The 21775-nt window shown below is 34.4% G+C and overlaps 1 protein-coding gene and 1 long non-coding RNA gene across 2 annotated transcripts; both read right to left on the bottom strand.

Annotated features, from left to right (window-relative positions):
• Positions 1–306: 306 nt before the first annotated feature.
• Positions 307–7780, bottom strand: LOC134255640 (helicase ARIP4-like; the record flags this gene model as incomplete). Its single annotated transcript, XM_062738163.1, has 10 exons — positions 307–534; positions 2045–2222; positions 3444–3671; positions 3882–3996; positions 4481–4654; positions 4895–5237; positions 5582–5808; positions 6520–6597; positions 6982–7142; positions 7656–7780. Coding segments are annotated over 10 exons (1857 nt in total), but the record flags the coding sequence as incomplete, so codon positions are not given.
• A 428-nt stretch (positions 7781–8208) lies between these two features.
• Positions 8209–9635, bottom strand: LOC134255641 (uncharacterized). Its single transcript, XR_009989595.1, has 3 exons — positions 9498–9635; positions 8671–8897; positions 8209–8276 (listed from the first exon to the last, which is right to left on the bottom strand). It is a non-coding gene; the product is annotated as an uncharacterized LOC134255641 (long non-coding RNA).
• Positions 9636–21775: the final 12140 nt, after the last annotated feature.

Below are 21775 nucleotides of genomic sequence, written 5' to 3'. Positions count from 1 at the left end.
GAGGGTAATAGTGTTTATATATAGAATATAATAATTACACAGTCATAGCTGATCTCCTGCCCCTGTTCATAAGGAGGGTAATAGTGTTTATATATAGAATATAATAATTACACAATCATAGCTGATCTCCTGCCCCTGTTCATAAGGAGGGTAATAGAGTTTATATATAGAATATAATAATTACACAGTCATAGCTGATCTCCTGCCCCTGTTCATAAGGAGGGTAATAGTGTTTATATATAGAATATAATAATTACACAGTCATAGCTGATCTCCTGCCCCCGTTTATAAGGAGGGTAATAGTGTTTATATATAGAATATAATAATTACCCAGTCATAGCTGATCTCCTGCCCCCTTTCATAAGGAGGGTAATACTGGTCTACAGGCTGAGGGCTCTTAGGGGGTTTCTTCTTGACACATTTCTTCTTCTTCCCCCCTGTACCAGATTCTGTCTCAATGTCAAGGTCGTTGTCATCAGTGATGCTATTCTTCTTCTGGATTAAGTTGTACAAAATGTCTGGGTGATTCCATATCTGTAAATAGACAAAATATAAAATACAGGTGATTCTATATAAAATAGATAAATATAAAATGAGGGTGATTTCAAATCTATAAATAGACAAAAGAAAAAAAACACTAATTATGCACAGGAATTTTGCATTTTAATCTAATAGGCCTTGCAAAGTTAATTCCTTGGTTCTTTTTTCAAGAAATATGATGAGGGAGTGAGGCATTTTTTATTTTTACTTTTTTTATTGCCCCCAAACATGATGAAGCAGCATTTTACATCATACAAAACCTAAAACAATGATGACAGGGAGGTAATTTGTTTTTATTTAATTGATTTAGCAATAAAAAGGGTCAATGAGGCACCTCGGAATACCCTTGGAGATGATGGAGGGCCTGAGAATCAAGAAATTAATTTTGTGTGGCCTAACATCGATTAATCACTTCAATTCATTTGTCAATGTAAGAATTTGCAGTTCATAATATCGTTCAATACTTACCTTTCAACAGACAGCAAAGGCCATGAATGGGTGCTTACCTTACAACAGACAGAAAAAGCCTTGAGTGGGTGCTTGCCTTACAAAAGACAGCGAAGGCCTTGAGTGGGTTGGTGCTTACCTTACAACAGACAGCGAAGGCCTTGAGTGGGTTGGTGCTTACCTAACAACAGACAGCGAAGGCCTTGAGTGGGTTGGTGCTTACCTTACAACACACAGCGAAGGCCTTGAGTGGGTTGGTTGCTTACCTTACAACAGACAGCAAAGGCCTTGGGTGGGTTGGTTGCTTACCTTACAACAGACAGCGAAGGCCTTAAGTGGGTTGGTTGCTTACCTTACAACACACAGCGAAGGCCTTGAGTGGGTGCTTACCTTACAACAGACAGCGAAGGCCTTGAGTGGGTTGGTGCTTACCTTACAAAAGACAGCGAAGGCCTTAAGTGGGTTGGTTGCTTACCTTACAAAACACACAGCGAAGGCCTTGAGTGGGTTGGTGCTTACCTTACAACAGACAGCGAAGGCCTTGAGTGGCTTGGTGCTTACCTTACAACACACAGCGAAGGCCTTGAGTGGGTTGGTTGCTTACCTTACAACAGACAGCAAAGGCCTTGAGTGGGTTGGTTGCTTACCTTACAACAGACAGCAAAGGCCTTAAGTGGGTTGGTTGCTTACCTTACAACACACAGCGAAGGCCTTGAGTGGGTGCTTACCTTACAACAGACAGCGAAGGCCTTGAGTGGGTTGGTGCTTACCTTACAAAAGACAGCGAAGGCCTTAAGTGGGTTGGTTGCTTACCTTACAACACACAGCGAAGGCCTTGAGTGGGTCGATGCTTACCTTACAACACACAGCAAAGGCCTTGAGTGGGTTGGTGCTTACCTTACAACACACAGCAAAGGCCTTGAGTGGTTGCTTACCTTACAACAGACAGTGAAGGCCTTGAGTGGGTGCTTACCTTACAACAGACAGTGAAGGCCTTGAGTGGGTTGGTGCTTACCTTACAACAGACAGTGAAGGCCTTGAGTGGGTTGGTGCTTACCTTACAACAGACAGCAAAGGCCTTGAGTGGGTTGGTGCTGGCCCAAGACCCGAGATTCTGAACCTGAAGCGAGTTCATGAACTCCCTGTATAGCGTTCGCTGGATTGAGGACATGCGAACTAAAAGGATCAACTCCTGTTTTGGTGGCAGGGCTTCTTGTAGCACAGTGTGGCCTCGCCTTTAAATTAATAGAGAAATCAAATGACGTTAAAATCAGGGATAATGTAGCTGTGAGTCCAAAGTAATGTAAAATAAACAGATTTGTTACCATTCTATTGATATATAATATTTCATTAATCAGAAGCACAGGACATTGTGTATTTTTTGTAAATATTACATAATACAAGTAGGTATGTTTTAAGTGAGCTTTTGAGAGTACAAATGTGATATCTGATTAGCTCTTATCTACCTTTGTATGAATCCCCCCAGTAAGCTGTGTAGGACATGAGCTTGATATCTCATCAGTTTGATAACTACCTTGATATGAACCCTTCCAATAACTATGGAGCACATGAGCTCGATATCTCATCAGTTTAATATTTACTTTTGTATGAATCCCTCCAGTAAGCTGTGTAGCACATGAGCTCGTTATATAATCAGTTTAATATCTTTCTTTGTATGAACCCCTCCAATAACTGTGGAGCACATGAGCTCGTTATATCATCAGTTTAATATCTACCTATGTATGAATCCCTCCACTAAGCTATGAAATATACAAGCTCGATATCTCATCAGTTTAATATAGATCTACCTTTGTATAAACCCCTCCAGTAAGCTGTGTAGTACATGAGCTCGATATCTCATCAGTTTAATATAGACCTACCTTTGTATAAACCCCTCCAGTAAGCTGTGTAGTACATGAGCTCGATATCTCATCAGTTTAATATAGATCTACCTTTGTATAAACCCCTCCAGTAAGCTGTGTAGTACATGAGCTCGATATCTCATCAGTTTAATATAGATCTACCTTTGTATAAACCCCTCCAGTAAGCTGTGGAGCACATGAGCTCGATATCTCATCAGTTTAATATAGATCTACCTTTGTATAAACCCCTCCAGTAAGCTGTGGAGCACATGAGCTCGATATCTCATCAGTTTAATATAGATCTACCTTTGTATAAACCCCTCCAGTAAGCTGTGGAGCACATGAGCTCGATATCTCATCAGTTTAATATAGATCTACCTTTGTATAAACCCCTCCAGTAAGCTGTGTAGTACATGAGCTCGATATCTCATCAGTTTAATATAGATCTACCTTTGTATAAACCCCTCCAGTAAGCTGTGTAGTACATGAGCTCGATATCTCATCAGTTTAATATAGATCTACCTTTGTATGAACCCCTCCAGTAAGCTGTGTAGTACATGAGCTCGATATCTCATCAGTTTAATATAGATCTACCTTTGTATGAACCCCTCCAGTAAGCTGTGGAGCACGTGAGCTCGATATCTCATCAGTTTGACATCCGCTGGTGTACTGTCCTGACATTGGCCGTTTGTGATTGGTCGCTCAAACATGTTACTGAATTCTGTTTTGGTGCCGAGGTAATTGGGACGGACAAAATCTACCATACACCAGTACTCCATCAGATTGTTCTGTAGGGGGTACCCAGTTAACACAACACGTCGTCTACAACATAAAACAATTCAGTTAAAGTACATGTATGTAAAATAACAGTAATATTTAATTAGATTGTTTTACAGGGGATACCCAGTTAACATAACACACCGTCAGTACAACATGAAACAATGTAAATATGTACCAGTTATGTGAGAGTGTGTGGTTTTGATTTTTTTTAGGGTGACCTTCTGACCTAAGTTTGATTTTTTTATCAGTTACCTGGTTTTGATGTTTTTGAGGGACTGTGAGATTCCAGCTTGGCTATTTTTGATTCTGTGACCTTCATCACACACCACAAGGTCAGGGCCTGGGTTGATCAGGGCTTCATGGACACCTTTAAATGAAGAAAAAAATGTTTCTGTCTGAGTGTGCAGAATTTCCTTGCATCAGAATTTTTAATTGAATCACTGTCTACATCAACTGGATAACTAAATTTGATTTCTGTTGTTAAAGTCCTAAAAAAAATGACCACTAACTAAGGGCTCCTTATTTTTGGTTGATTTAACCCTCTGGACATTCACACTTGAAGCTCCTTATTCAACTTTTGGATAACTTAAGGTGGACTTACCCACTAAGAACTTCTTATTTCATGGATAACTTAAGGCAGACTTACCCACTAAGTACTTCTTATTTCATGGATAACTTAAGGCGGACTTACCCACTAAGAACTTCTTATTTCATGGATAACTTAAGGTGGACTTACCCAATAAGAACTTCTTATTTTATGGATAACTTAAGGTGAACTTACCCACTTAGTTAACTTATAGTTAGAACTAGTTAGAACTTATAATTTTATCCATAGCTTAAAGTGGCCTTACCCACTAAGAGTTCCTTATTTTTATCCTCTTCATCCACATCAATTACGACAGGAGATGCTGAGGTCTTCTTTGGTTTTTTGACCCTGACGTCGGCCATGTGACCTTTACGACTAGAAAGTAATCTGTACATCTCGTACCCCATCAATAAAACTCCGCCTTTTGTGTACCACTCCCCTTGTAATTAAAAAAATAAAACAAATCTGTCAATCAAAATTTGGGTTCTTCTAATATTTCTGCACGAGAAATCAAAACATATTTTCATTCATGTACAGAGGTTCATTGTTTGTAAGGGACTAAAAGTTATCACACTCTTTAGTTATATGTCATTCAGTAATCATGATACTGGTTTATAGGGCAGACATTGACCTCTGACCTACCTATAACCTTTTGACCTACTAAGACCTTTTGACCTACCTATGACCTTGGCCCTGGCCCCTGTGGATTTGAAGTTATCGTTGAGGAGGTACACGTTGAACGGTCTGGGGATCACATGATCAGTTCCTAGATCTCCCACCATATCTTGGGAGGGACACCACATGTTGAACTCGGCCATCCAGTTCTGTAGTGTGTTAATCGGGACAATCAGGAGAACCGTGCGGGCCTTGGCACATCTCAGGAACACGTCCACAAAGGAGATCATCTGAATCGTCTTACCCAAACCCATACTGTGAGCCAGAATACAACCGAAACCAGGGCTGTTACGAAACCGGCTCAGGGACTCGATAAGATTGTCATACAGGAACCGAACACCACCAATCTATAATCAAAGGGGTAAAAACAGTGTTAAAAAATCTCAACAATATAGATTGTCATACAGGAACCGAACACCACCAATCTACAATACAAGGGGTAGAAACAGTGTTCAAAAATCTCAACAAAAAACACTATTTCATTTCCAATGATTTTCTTCCAGAAATTATATAAAACTAATGATGAATACCTATGAAAGATATAATGACTGGATAATCAGACAATATGCGAACAATAAATATATCTTTACATGTTAACCAGTCGTGTACAATGTATACAGTATCAGATTAATCTAGATATTATCTAACCTGGTGTTTTTTATGTATCTAGCTATCTGTGACATTATCTAACCTGGTGTTTTTTGATGTATCTAGCTATCTGGGGAGCCAGAAATATGTCTGGTTCGTCGGATGGATGCCCGATGTTGACCAACACTCGGCCGAAGTCGTCGTGGACGTTGAGGGCGTCGTTGATGTGACTGCCGGCATTGTTTGGATCCTCGGGGTCCACCTCGTTGTCTTCGTCTTTCGTCATCAGAATATCCTCCTCATCGCTGCTCAGTTCTATCACATCACTGTCTGTAAACAGAAAGTAAAAGTAAAGCACTGTATAACACACAGAAAATAAAATAGAGCATCAGTTCTATCACGTCACTGTCTGTAAACAGAAAGTAAAAGTAAAGCACTGTATTACACACAGAAAATAAACATAAAGCGTCAGTTCTATCACGTCACTGTCTATATAAAATAATGAAGCATCAGTTACATCACTGTCTGTAAAACACACAGAAAACAAAAGTTAAGTATCACTATCAGTTCTATCACATCACTGTCTGTATAAAATAAATAAACCTAAAATATCTACTGTATACAGGGAAATTTTCATCCCACTTTATTTTCACCCGTTTGCCCAACTCAGCATGTCAGAGGTGACTGACTCTAAAAAGCACAGTATGATTTCTATAAAAGAATTTTATCAAGGCAATTTAAAACGGGGCAAAATATTTTCTAAGTGTGAAAGTGCGAAAATAACATAGGGCAAAAATAACCCTGTATACAGTATTCAATTCTCATTTCAATTCCATAACTGTCTGTCTCTTTATTTTAGGATGGTCAATGAAAATTAGGGATAGAAGGAGGGGGTCTATATAATAAATCACTTATTACAAGCATAAATATCGCTCCTATGAAAAAGAAATATCACAAAGATGTGTCTCTATTTATTGATGTTTAATGATACCATACAACACAAACATCTGTCAACACTGAAAACTAGAAGTAAATTGATACCTTTGGATTTCCTTCTTGATCGCCCCTCGTCACTGCTGTCCAGATATATAACATCACTGCTCTTATCTTCATCATCCACTGAAATATATAACATAAAGATATAAGATAAATAACATCATCCACTGAAATACAACACAGATACCAGATAAATAACATCATCCACTGAAATACAACACAGATACCACATAAAAAACATCATCCACTGAAATACAACACAGATACCAGATAAATAACATCATCCACTGAAATACAACACAGATAAATAAGATCATCCACTGAAATACATCTACAAGTCATATCTATGTTCACTGTATACACTCTACTTAATATGCCTCATCTGGCTACAGATCAGAATACAAATTTCCCTCAGTACTGGGAGCAGCCCTCTGTGTTTAACTGCCGACAGACAACTGAATAAGGTTCCTCCATCTCTTTGCTTTCCTAAACCTTCTAAACACTTACTCTGTAGCAGAGACTTGAGTTGGGAGTCGTTTTCTTCCATCTCTTTCTTTCGTTGCTCCTCTAGGGCTTTCTGTACCTCTAGAATCCTCTGACGACGCATCGCTTCTTCCTGCTGGGCATCCAAGGTCTCTTTGTCAAGGTCATTCTCTTTAAGGATGTCCCTGTTACCATAGTAATATAAGTAAGATATTTCTTAATGCTAATTTAAAAGAAATCTGTTTCTTCCAATAGTACTGTCATTTCTCATGTTAATAGATAAATTTACAGAAGTTACTAGAAAAGCAGGAAGAAAAAAAACAAATAACTTAAGTATAATGCTGAATTTTAACGTTATAACAACAGTGCAGTGATTTGAACTTCCTGTGAAGACAATTCCTTTTAGAACTTTAGACAGGGTAAATTATATGTTCTATGATTGATAAGATAATTTATACAATAATTAACAATCGACTGTGTTATTTTAAGGGTTATTAACAATGCATTAGGTTTAATAACACAAATAATATGTCCAATATATTATACAGCTTGGTACAAGTACAGGTCTTGAAAGTCATTGCAGTTAAGGAAAGGGAAGGGGCACAAAATAAAGAATTATAATGTGACCAGATTATCTAAACAAGAACCACACTCTAATCATGCTAATAATTTTTTTTTCTGCTACCATGGCTACACACCTAATATTCCTCCGTAATGTGGAGGGTTTCATTTTCTTGGATTTTTTCCTCTTGCCCTTTTCCCCGGTGGCTCGCTTTCGTTTGCGTTTTTTGGTCGCCGGTTCTGCCGTCGTCACGTCTGTCGGTTATTTGGTCGCCGGTACTGCCGTCTTTACATCTGTCTGTTTCTGGTCGGGGAGGTCAGTCCTTGTCTCCTCTTCCTTTGTTTCCTCTATTTCCTCCTTGACCTCTGACCTTCTGACCTCTAACCTTTCATCTGCCTCCGCTGAACATGGACCTGAGAGAGAAACAACAAAGGATTCCTCTGTTACAAAGACCTATGTAAACCACTAAAATAATGTAAACATGTATAAATTGAAAAAAATAAGTGCAATCTTCCTCATTCAATAATTAACTTCATTAAAAATTTGCATATTTTCACTCATGTATTAGAACTGAACGTAAGTTTGTGGACAAGATGGTGTGATTTACTTTAAGGGTGTTAACAGTTAAATGTCAACAGATTAGTTGTCCTGCTTGTTATTGACAATGTTTGGAGAGGAGACTTACTTTTGTCCTCTTCTTCTTCTATCTCGTCTTCCTCCTCATCGCTCTGTTCACTGCTGGCCGAGTCTTCCTCATCTAAAGAACGGAATCATAATTTATAAAAAAGAATAATTATAAAGTCTAGTTATTCAAATAAAATTAATGTTATTATTTTAAAATTAACTATTACAGATTTTCATTAAGTATTCAATGCTAGACAGTAACACTGATTACTCCCCAGTTTTATTCCTATAGTCTGTGTAGCTTTGACTTTGGCATTTCTAAGATCACTTTTAACAACACTGATCTTGTTGAGCCAGGAAACACTGTGAAGCAGTTTATAAATATGCATACCACACCTGTCATGACAATACATTATCTTTGAAGACAAGTCATTGTACCTGTGATTTTGTTTTGTTGAGGATTTCCTATCACTGTTTAATAGTATCAAACTCTTATTACTACAATGTATCATCATCTCTTCACAAACCTTCCTCATCATTATCATCGATGTCTTCATCTCCGTCATCTTCATTCTCATCATCTTCTTCTTCTTCATCATCCCACATCATCTGATCCATGGCTAACTTTTCCCCCGGGCTCTCTCCGTCATTCTGTCTGTGTCTGTCTGATTCTGTGTGTTATCTCCCGTTACGTAAGACTCTGATGAATTTTCTTCCATTTAATTAAAAATTACGGAGGCCTCATTCTGGAAAACTTTAATTTAGAAGATATTTATGTAATACATGCAGGAACTCAGATCATTCTAGTTAATAACCTCTTAGATTACTTTAACAGTTAAGTAATCACACACCCTCATGTTTAACTTATTTTGTAATATTTTGGTGGCAGTAAATTTTTCTGAATGGTTATGTAAGGTCACATGACAATCACACAGCTGTGTGGGTTGACCCATGACCCCCAGACAATAAATATTACCGTGTACTTTACATTTCATGAATATTTTAACAACAATAAACAAACTGAAAGTTACGTTTAGTTAAAAACAGAATGTTGCTCAATTAAAGTCAAATTTTAAAAGGATTCACCGATGAGAAAATGCATTGTGCAATGCTTTTTCGATATCGCAAATAATTTTTTATAACTTGAACAACCATGCGATTTAAACTGATATGTATACAATATAGAAATGGAAAAGTTAACTGTCTGAATCTCATTATAAAATAAAAATAAAAAACATTCCGGAATTTCTGCATTTTAATTACTTTATAGACTGGATAAACAAAGAGAAGATATTTTGGAATGAACCCCGGCGAGGCGGTGACGTTTGTAGGTGTTATATAATTATGTCCTTACCTCTTTACAGATACCTCCAAATAATAAACACTTTTATCCTGTAAAGCTTCAATTTAGACCCCGGTCCCTGATCTATTCTTCATCAGAACCACAGGGATTTTCCCGAATTCAAGCGAACGCGAAAGGTTATCTTTTACACTTCCGGTACAAAATTAGGGTATTTCTAGAACCAAGTGGGCCGTGATCAATCTAGAGTATTATAAAACGAGTGACAAGTGAGAGCCGGGTTAAGCTTTACATATACAACTTACGTATTTGCATGGTTTCTTATGACTAATCTATCAAAGCTAGCAGGCCAATATCATAAAGCAATCAATAAATAAAAGACAAAATTATATAAAATATGAAAATGAACAGAAAATAGAACAGAAATAGATTTAATATTAAATATTAAATCCAAACATTTTGAAGAAATTTATTTACGTAAATAAATAAATAAATAAATAAATAAATAAATAAATAAATAAATAAAATTGATAAATAAATTTGAAAAAAAAGAATCGAGCAAAGGCCAACTGTCTAAAAATAAAGTGTCAAGAAAATCCCCTAATTTAAAAATTCCCTCTCCCCGTGTAACTACGGGCCTCAGTATTAAAAGAGAATCTTCAAAGTAACGTACAGCAGCATATTCGAGACTCGGTGCAAATAGGATTTGAATATTTAAAATCTTCATGAAAATTTAAGGAAATATAAAATAAATAAAACTGTAACTAAAATGCATGTCCATTTTATGAAAATCTGAGAAGTATGTACATTAAGAAGTATATATTATTATGTCAAACCAAGTGTTTAAAGTTGTAAGTTAAATTGAGTAGTCAAAATGTAAAAGAGTTATCTAATTTGGGAAAATTTTTAAATACAACAGATTGATTTACGAGGGGTTATCAAAAAGTTCGTGGACTGAGACTATAAAATTAGTACTATGTAATCTGTGCGATCAAAATTTATAAAGAACATAAAACAACAAAAAATAAAGAAATGTTGAAAATTTTAGCCGAACTGAATGTTCATTATTTGCCAAAAAGTTATAAAATGAAAACGACATTATATGATCACCCGGCGCTGTCGTCGTTTCTTCTCATGACGTCCGATAACGTAATTGTTTTTTTAAATGTCCGCTCTTCTACCTAATACACTTTTTTATGAGATTCCCTGGAGCTGAGTAAGGACTTAAACCCGCCTTGTTTATATGACTTTACAATGTCATGAACAGTTAATTGCCTTCAATGAAAATAATATTTCAAATGGATTAACACATTGGATCGAGATCTTCGCTTGATTATGCCGGTGTAAAGACGAATAATGACCCCCATCGAATAATGACCGGGGGGTCATTTTTCAACGACAAAAAATGACCCCCACCCGTAGAAAAAAATCATTTTTCGTAGAAAAAGGGTCCTAGGGGGTCATTATTTTATATGTTAGTCCTATAAAATAATGACCCCCATTGAAAAATGACCCCCTTTAAAGTGATACAAAATATACACTCTTTGATATTTTTTTTTACAGCGAAACTAATTTTTACATTTTCTGTAACCAGAAAAATACAAATAGTCGTACGAAATAATTAAAAGATTCACGTAGTCTTTCAATGCTAAAATTGTGTTCGAAAAGAGATTCTTTAATTGTTAAGTAAATAGAATTTCTTTTTAATATTCCTCCTTATAATATTTGCTTAAAGAATGATATTTCACTTGTTTTTAGAAATCAAACCCTGCAAAAATCAGGTTTAAATACTCTTTAATAGGAAAAATTAAATTTTCCGTCATTTCAACTTTTAGTTTGTTTAAGTTTGGCAAATCCTATTTGACAATGAAAGAGGAAGAGATCCCCCCCCCCCCCCCCCCCCCCCCAAACACCCCCCCCCCCCCCCCCCCCCCCCCCCCAAAAAAACATTACGTTAAATCAAAACAAAAAAAAAAATAATAAATGAAAAGCAAAAATATAAATAAAACTCTATACTTTTCAATAATTCTGAAAGAGGCTCTAGATAAAATATTGAAATAAAGTTAAGCCTTTACACAAGTACTATCATATCATAATTTTCTTCGCCATGATCAAAGCATACTTTAAATGTTGGTGGAGGTACATGTATACTTGAAAGTATTGTGGCAAAGTAACAGTTAAAAATTAGTAGAAAAATTAATTATTTTTAGCTTATTTTTAATTCCTTCTAATAGAAAAATAAAAGTAGGGTGGTTTTTTTTTGGCTTTTGTTCAATATCGACTTCCTCCTAAATAAGAAAGGGGGTGGGGTAAGTATAAGACCTAAAAATATGCTCTGTATAGCTATAGGCTTTACGAGGGCTGTTCAATAAATAATGTCCTCTGTGCTCAGAGAGAAGCAAAGACGCTTTTCAATGATTAAGTCTTCATGAATTTACTAATTAATATCTTTTAAGTAAAATACATGTACGTAACATTTTTATCCAATTTCTGGTCATTTTTAGAACTCCTTTTTGGGAATGACCCTTAGTATACTGGAAAATGGCAGATCCAGTGATTTCCCGGACTTGTTTCTTCCTTCTGAAAGGTGTTTTTTCTAAGTTTGGAAATAGAAACGAGTCAAAAGGTCACAGATCTGGCGAATATTGTTAATGTGAAAAAACATTAACTTTCTGTCTATCCCAAACACCCCTTAACTCTTCAGGGCATGCGGGTTTGGACGCTGTCTTGAAGAAATTTAATGTAGTGGATTCCTGATTCTGGGTCCTTCCTCTAATAAACCTTTTGATTTTTTGACCAAAAAAGTGCTTTCTAGACTTCTTCAGAAATTAAACTGTTTCTCCGAATACGATTTTGAACAACAGTACCACTAATGTTTAAGAAAATTACATATAAATCTGTCTTTGTGCTCTTGCATACCTGTGCACTTGTCAGACATTCGCCGCTTTTATCAAGTACTTCTTATAGCAAATTTTGCTTTTAGGGTTTTAAGCAATAGATTCATGTTCCAATATCTGTTTGAAAATAAAACTAACGTGGATAACTACAATTACTGATATCTTAAAATAATTATTAAGAATTTTGTACACGGTGTCGTTTTCACACTTTTTTCAAAATATGGGGTGACCTTTGAGTATAAAGCTTTTTTACCGTCAAACGTTTCTGAAATTCAGTGTTAACTACCCCCGATGTGATGTCTATCAAATTTGCTGTGTGTCTTAAAGTCAATCATACATCATTAAATATTCTTTGTTGAAATTTGTCGAACAGTACATAAGTTGTTATAATTTTTGGTGGCAAGGAGGGTTCCCATTTTTGATGCCCATTATATGATTTTTTATCATTGAAATCCACCTGCTCTTTTGTCTATAAAACAGGCATTTGTTGCTGTAAATGTCACATATTTCAGTGAATATTTCTTTGGGATTTTTAACAAGTTTTACGGCAGCTTTAATGAACCTTTTATTTTCACTCTAGTTTACTGATTCTTTACCATTCAATTATAATGCAGTGTCTCGAAAAGCCCTTGTTTCCCAGCTTCTCATGATGAAACTGTGAGATGAAAAGTGGTCTCATAAACTGTTTTAAATTCATGAAAGATTCAATAATGAGAGAAAGTCAAGTTTAATGTCATATGATATCTATAATGTATGTCATATAGTTCAGGACATTATTTATAGAACAGCCCTCGTAAAATACACAGTCATTCTAATGCAAAAACTATACATGTAGACATAAACTTTTGATTTAGCACACAGTATTCATTACATTTCTTTTAACGTAGAACCTTCTTCGAATGACATCATAACTTGTAAATGTGTTAAACCTGTGCTAACCTATTAAGACGTCAAAATTAATTAAATGCCACTTTTTCCCGTACTTGACAGCTTCAATAAAAATGGTAGAAAATACTGCAGTTTGAAATTCACAGAATGCAATCATGCCAACATAATCTTGATTCAATTCATATATTTTTTAATTTATAATGCTTAATGGCAATATATTTCTGGAATAAGAGAAAATATGTAGGCACTTTTTATTTACTAGATCTAGACCTGAAGTTGACAAACCCAAGACTATCTAGTGTAATGAAATTACAATGTACATACAACTTTCGTAATAATTTGAATGGTATGTAACCATTTTGAAGGAATGCATAAATCGTAAGAAATCTTTAGTTGCCAGCTATATAGTGTAATATCTTGATGAAATGTGTCTAAGTCAAAGATGTACGTGTTGTAGATCATTTGATCGTGTGTACATTTTTTTTGTGTGATATCTATAATGAAATGATGTGCATTCCTTTTAACAATTATTTGTTACCTATTCATATTTTTGGTGTTTGATTACAATTTTTATAATAAATATGATCTTTTTAAAGAAAAAGTACAATTTCTGATAAATATTTAATCTGAAAGTAACCCCAAACAGTCATTTAATTATTAAATCCCGTGTAAGTGCAAAAAGGTCAAGAATATGAGTATCGGTAAATAGCCTATCTTTCATTAGTTAGAGAGGAAAGGTATATATTTTAATCATTTTTTGTAATCATTTGGCTATGTTCTTCATCATATTGAAGATTGAAAACATTGTGACGAAGACGTCTAAAAATATTTACAAATATAGGGTGAATAATTGACTAAAAATAATGGAGTTCATTTGACTATTTTTATTAATGGTGGACTTATCTTTTATGTTAATTGAATAAAAAAGAAATTATTCTTGATAAAATATTGTTAAATATTATTCAGTTAAAAAAGTTTATAAACGACGATGTTTGAAGAAGTATTTTTGTGATTTTTTCATATTCCCTTTATGACAAGTACCCCTAAAAATATTTGAAAATGTGAAGTCGTAGTATGTAAATACCATACCAAGTTTCACAGCCTGTTCTAGATTAAAAAACAAGGAAACATATCATGATATCTTAATTGATTGATGAGCAAGTACTAATTTATCATTTTGAAAAGTTTGAAAATCTTGTGACAAAGACTTTTCCGACATAGGTTCTGCCTTTATTCTTGTTTTACTCCACCCTTTTACTCAGTTCTGAGTATATTTTTCAGAGAACTTAATATGAAAATCAGAACAAACATTTTCATTGTTGTAACGTCTTCTTTATAATGTTTATTAATATGAAAAGTTAATAGAAGACCATTTCTTTTTATGTCCCCGTAATCGAAGATTCGGGGGTATATTGTTGTATCGTGTTCGTCTGTATGTCCGTCTGTCTATCTGGCGGTTTGTTTGTCCGCAAAAACCTTAACCTTTACCAAAACTTTTCATTTATTGGAGCTATGACTTTCATATTTAATACATGTATGTATATTCCTTGTGACAAGACCTTACTTTGGGTACCACCAAATTTGACCTTTACCTTGGAGTTTATCCCATTTTACACAAAAATGCCAAATTTTTACTTTGGCCATAACTTTTAAACGGTGGATATAAGTACTCTCATACTTCAAATATGTAGTTTTTTGGCATTACCTTTCATTGGATACTAAAAACCTTGACCTTTTGACCTTGACCTTGGAGTTTTCCGTACTTATGATTTTTTTACCTTGGCCATAACTTTTCAACGGTGAGAGCTAGGGTATTCATACTTCACATATGTAATCCTTGTTACATTAAACATTTTCTTAAGAAATCATCAACTTTGACCTTTGAGTTTGACCTACCTTTCAAAAACTTATCCTTAGCCATTACTTTTGAACAAGTGGTGCTAGGGATTTCCTATTTTGCAGTTGTATTTCTTGTAAGAAGACCCTACTTTGGGTATCAATTTATTTAAATTGCATTTAAGAAAAGTTTAATCTTCGCTATGTTGCCATACAGGGGCATAGCTGTTTCACAAACAAATCTTTTTATATATGAGGATTTGCGGATAAGAGATGGATACCTCAAAGCGTAACAGACGGACGGACGGACATCCCAATCACTATATACCCTCCCGCTTTTCAAGCGGAGGATATAATAATATATAATACTGCTGATTTTTTCTGTTAGTTCGATGATTTCCACCATCAAAAAACAATGTTTACCTAACCCTTAAGGCTTGATAAATCTTTTACTCCTTTAGATTCTGAATCATTGCATTTACCTTAAAATATAGCTATAATTGTATTATGTTATGAGATCAACATATCATCAGTTTATTCCCAATAAGCTCAGGTGAGCATTTTGGTCAATATGCCTCTTTATCCAATTTTTTTTTGCCCCCTAAAAATATTAGCTTTAATCTACAGGGGGTCATTTTTCTACGGGGGTCATTTTTCTTCACGTTGGTTCTGCAAATTTTTAGGGAAGTGACACTTTTTCTACAGGCAAAAGGGTCATTTTTCTTCGTCGAATAATGACCGGGGGTCATTTTTCGCTGTCGAAAAATGACCCCCGGTCATTATTCGATGGGGGTATTTTTTCGTCTTTACACCGGCATATTTTGCTTTTTGGGAGTTCAATATCTACAACACATGATCAACGTCATTTTTGGACTTTATTGATTTTTCACACCTTGACTGCAAATCAACATTGACTGTGTATCCTTTTTCTCTCTGAATCTATTTAGACATTAAAAGACAAGTAATTTGGATGAATATTATTTCTCTGTAGCCAGTTTCAACATATTTCAGGTGTATAGCAGTTTTTTTCAGGGGCAAAACTTTATAGAATGTTGGAAACGGAAACCCCTCCTCCTATCATTTTCAAGGCCTTATTTGTTTGGACATTCCGTGTAAAATTAACGATAAAATTTCATTGAACTTCATTCTGGAATGAAGTGAAAATTTCATATTTTATGGAACAATTGTGTTCCGACACATACCCGAATTAACGGGATTTTCGAATGTCAAATGATCATATATCAAAAGAGTTTTTCTCAGTTACAAATAGGTCGCAAAAAAGTCGTGTTCGAGGTTGCGCCGCATGGACATACCATTGTTTACAAAAATATTATCAATTTATTAAAAAATAAAATTCATGACTTATGGTTTATTCTTTAGATAGAAAATATGATGCTACTAAGTATATATAGATATATCTTGAAATTCATTGATGTACCTAAAGCGGTTTAAATTTTATGACGCTAGTCTACGAACTTTTTGATGACCCCTCGTATAGAAAAAAGAAATCGCGCATTATCTATTTACAGTACATCTTTTAAAATGCTTGTTCTCGTTCTAATTTTTTTCTTGTGAGAGATGACTACAGTGCCACATAGATGTATAAATGGCAAAAAAAGTTCATCAATAAGTCGCCATGCAGTGTGTTTAGAACTATGTTAGGAAAAAACTTTGCATGAAATAAACGTATAAAATGTGAAATATTTTGTAATAAAAATTACATGTACCCACCCTTAAAAATGAAGTCATATGGTTATCTATATGAATGTTGTTTTTTTGTCTTTATTCATTTCGAGATATACGAGTCATGCGTCTTGGATGTTTAAATGTCGATTTGGGGAATGCTCGCGAGTTTTGATCAGTACATCTTTACTTAAAGCTGAACACTACTCGTAAATAGGCATAGTCCGCCATATTTCCCGTTCTTCAACGCTCTCCCTACAACTCGTATATAAGGAGCAGATCGCTAGTCAGTTCAATGTATTTCACTATAGAGATCCGACGAGTGTAGACGTACATCTTACAAAGCGAGCTACTCAATATCAATGAAATTATCAAATTTTACGCATTTTTTCCGAAACAGGACTAAAGTATCATGGAAAATGCAGGTCAATACATTATTTACAAACAGAAAATGCACATAAAAACAAGAAATAAACGCAAAAATCTAATACCACGATAGATTTTCGTAAATCGATTATCAAATAATCTAATTGATTGTAGTATCTATTCCATTTATGGAGATGAAGTACCCTAATTATCAATCAGAATTTCTCTCAGCCTGGTCTATATCCCAGTGAATTTGAAAACAAAAGACGCTAAGGGGTCTAATTCATTTGTTTCATATTCGGATGTTTTGGCTTCTAAACAACAGAACCATATGACATACTTAAGAACCCTCTCTACACTGCACTCTAAAGATTTCTGATTGTAAGGTATTTTTCTGCAGTTAGAGTGATCTGCCCCTAGATCTAAATTGTAAAAAAAATAGAAATTTACAATATATTACTCAATTTGTAATTAATTCAAGTATCCTTAACATTTTAAAAGTCCAAGATAAATTAACTAAACATGTTATTTACATGTATTTTCTCTATTGAAGTAATTAACAGTGATTTCTTTTCACTGATACTGTGTTGTCTTTGAACATTTTTCCCGGGGGTAAATGCCACGCACCATACAGTGAAAATTGGATAAATAAGCTCAATATTAACCCCTTTATACGATATATTTTTCTCAATGTCAAAAAAAGTTTTGCACTGGTGTAGAGAGGGGCCTTAATTAACGACTTATAGGTGATTCTATTCGTAAGAACATGCTCTACGTGTGATCAATTTTATTTTAAAACGAGACAAGCTATAAACCAATAAGTTGACAAAACAAGGATATCAAGAGTTAGTCCTGTTTAAAGTTTCATTCCACAAGTTCTACTATCGATACATTGGCCTTATCAGCAAACCTTATCTATCAGATGCTATCTTTGTTTCCTTTTGCCAGAGTAAAGATCAACATTTGAAGCTCTTCACCGGTATACAGTGATGTTTCTATATGAATGAAACATAATTCTCGAATGAGACGTAAAAAGAGTATATATGATATTGAATTTGAGCTTACATCACTTACCCAGTGTATTTGAAATATGCCAAACTTTTGAGAGCCCAATCTTTCAATTGGCATAATGATTTTAATAAATACCAGTGTATTAAATAATAATTTTATTAATTCAATGAATTTTGTAGAAAATAGGCCAGAAAATGACAAACAGATAGATCTTGGCAATTTGCAAGATTCAGATATTTGCTACATTCTCGTAGTAAGCAATTGTATTCAAAAATCGTATTAGAAAAATCAGAAGTGAAAAAAGAATTGCTAGATAGACTTCACGATCAGCATGTACTGGTCCCAGATGACAAAGCAAGTAATACCATTGTATTTGTTGGTAATGTTAATAATTTAAATTGTTTGTTAGAGGAACTGAAATTAAATTCTACAAATGGTAATCCACTTATACCCATAGCTTCCTTTCTAAGGAGAAGATTCTCAAAATCAGTTTTAGATATATCCTTCTACTAAATTGAACTTTGATTACCAAATCTATAAATATAATTCCAACATTTCATTAATATGCTTACAAACAAATACAAATCGGGTCCAAGAAAATGCTCCACCAAGCCTCTTCCTTTAATTCTTACTAATACATAAACATCAAAGAAGGATAAACTACAGGAGCGTGGAACAACACTATATTCAAGTCCCAAATTTTACCTAAATTAATAGCATAAAGCTTAAGATTTTTAACGACTCTTATTAATAATAATCAACCGCTTTGTGCTCCTTGTCATTATCAGGTAATACGAGGGCTGTTCAATAAATAATGTCCTGAACTGTATGACATACAATACAGATATCATGTGACATTAAACTTCACTTTCTCTCATTATTGAATTTTTACTGAATTTATAACAGTTTATGTGACCACTCTTAATCACATAGTTTCATCGTGAGGAGCTGGGAAACAAGGGCTATTCGAGACATTGCATTATAAATGAATGGTAAAGAATTAACAAACTAGAGTGAAAATAAAAGTTACATTAAAGCTGCTGTAAAACTTGTAAAAAATCCTAAAGAAATATTCACGGAAATATGTGTCATTTACAGCAACCGATGTCTGTTTTATAGACAAATGAGCGGGTGGATTTCAATGATAAAAAATTATATAATGGGCATCAAAGATTGGTACCCACCTTGCCAACAAAAATATAACAACTTATGTACTGTTTGCCAAATTTCAACAAAGAATATTTGATGATGACACTTTAAGACACATAGCAAATTTGATAGACGTAATATCGGGAGTAGTTTACACTGTTTTTAGGAAACGTTTGACAGTAAAAAAGATTGGTACTCAAAGGTCATCCTATATTTTGAAAAATGAGTGAAACGACAGCGTGTACGAAAGTCTTAACAATTATTTTAAAATATCAGTAATTGTATTTATCCACATTTGTCAAGTTTGTTTTATATTCAAACAAATATTGGAACATGAATCTATTGCTTAAAACTATCAAAACAAAATTTACCATAAGATGTAATGATTAAAACGGCGAAGATCTGACAAGAGCAAAGGTATGCAAGAGCACAAAGACAGATGGATATGCAATTTTCTTAAATATTGGTGGTATTGTTGTTCAAAGTATTCGGGGAGACAGTTTAATATGTGGAGCAATCCATTAAGCATTTTTTTTTGCAAAAAAAATCTAAAGGTTTATCAGAGGAAGGACACAGAATCAGGAATCCATTAAATTGAATTTCTTCACGACAGCGTCCAAACCCGCAGGGGTTTTCGGGATAAACAGAAAGTTTTTGTTTTTTCACATTAACAATATTTGCCAGATTTTGACCTTTTGACTTGTTTCTATTTCCAAACTTGAAAAGAGACACCTTTCATAAGGAAAAAAAAAAACAAATCCAGGAAATCTTTGGATCTGCCATTTTCCAGTATCCCAAGGTTCATACCCAAAAATGAGTTCTAAAAACAATCAAAAATTAGATAAAAATGTTACGGACATGTGTTTGAATTAAAAGAGATTAATAAGTAAAATCCTGAAGACTAAATCATTGAACAGCGTCGTTTGCTTCTTTCTGTGCACCGAGGACATTATCTATTGAACAGCCATCGTTATGCAAAATACATCGTCAATCCAGTGTGTATATACTGGCCGAACAATTAGTATGAAAAATGCCAGTCAGCATCTGACTTAATGAAAAATTGATTTTTGTTACAATATCATTCATAGAACTTACGAAAAATGACAAATGACCTTTAATTCTTGTTTCATCAGCTTGTCTCTCTTTAAGAATATGTAGAACATGCTCTTGCGTATTGATACAACTGAAAGATATACTGATGAACATATGGAGATAACAGTATTCAAAATCAAAGGCCCATTGAACAATACAAAATAGCAGCAGAGGAAACATGTATACCTTCAAAACATCAGAGGTGGGATAAGGTGCCATGGAGGAGTGAGCAACCCCTGCTGACTGGTCACACCCGCCGTGTGCTCTTTTTCATAATCGGGAAATAACAGAAAAATCAATTGCCATGGCATTCAGTGTATAAATAATAATCTAACAATTAGTATGAAAAACGTCAGTCAGCATTTGACTCAATGATAAATTGTATTTGCTGACAAAGTCATTTTATCGACCATAGATCTTACGAAGTGATGACTTTTAACGAGAATGCTGAAAGTCTTGTTTCATCAAGTTATTTGGCAATAATTTACCTCGTTTGTTTGTACGTAAAGGATGTTCTTGCGTATAGAATCAACTGAGATAGTTTATAAAGTTAACGTAAACATGCTCTTGCATATCGAATCAACTGAGATATAATACCGCTGTATGCAGGTGCTTCACAAGTAAGGAAATCCTAAGGAGAGTTGGCGATTGAAAAGTTAAAGTCACCTCATTTGTCATGGAGCTTGCATGGTTATCATCCTTCTGTACTCCATTATATTAATAGGTGAAGTGTATTTGATATATTTTTATGAAGCCCTGGAAAAGACTTTATCGCTAAAGCAGTTTAAAAGAAATAATGGTAAGCTTTGTTACAACGCGAAATGTAATAACAACGCAAAATGTAATAAACCTGGATTATTACATTTTGCGTTATTACATTTTGCGTCGATATCAACGCAAAATGTAATAACGCAAAATGTAATAACACAATTTTTAGATTATTACATTTTGCGTTGATCTCGACGCAAAATGTAATAACGTGCTTTTTCATTGTTACATATTGCATTATTTTATTTTTGCACTGCAGAAACGCAAAATGTAATGAAACAATATGTAATAAAACAAAATATAATTAATTTTTTTGATTGTGTTGAACGAAAAAGATCATAAAATTTATTCAAATATATACATGTACCAACCATGGGAAACGCGCTGTAAAAATATTTTGAATTAAAACAATGAGATCAACGTTAGGGCTTTTTTCCGGACATAATACATCAAAATGTATCGTTTGACTGACTCTGATTTTAGTTTTATTGAATACACTGTCCTTAATTATAAAGAATTTATTTAACTTTGATTGGTATATTTTTGATGGTGTTATTAAATTTCCAACCAATGAAACATATTTAATTAACAAAGATTGACCATAGGTTCATTAAAAGATCTAGATATGCATTTTCGGCACGT

The sequence above is a fragment of the Saccostrea cucullata genome, unplaced genomic scaffold (genome assembly GCF_032062105.1).
Source record: "Saccostrea cucullata isolate Sc308-1 unplaced genomic scaffold, CSIRO_AGI_Scuc_v1 ctg1570, whole genome shotgun sequence".
In the NCBI taxonomy this organism is placed as follows: Eukaryota; Metazoa; Mollusca; class Bivalvia; order Ostreida; family Ostreidae; genus Saccostrea; species Saccostrea cuccullata.
Note: the sequence above shows the minus strand (reverse complement) of the source record. Positions and strands in the feature narration are given on the sequence as shown.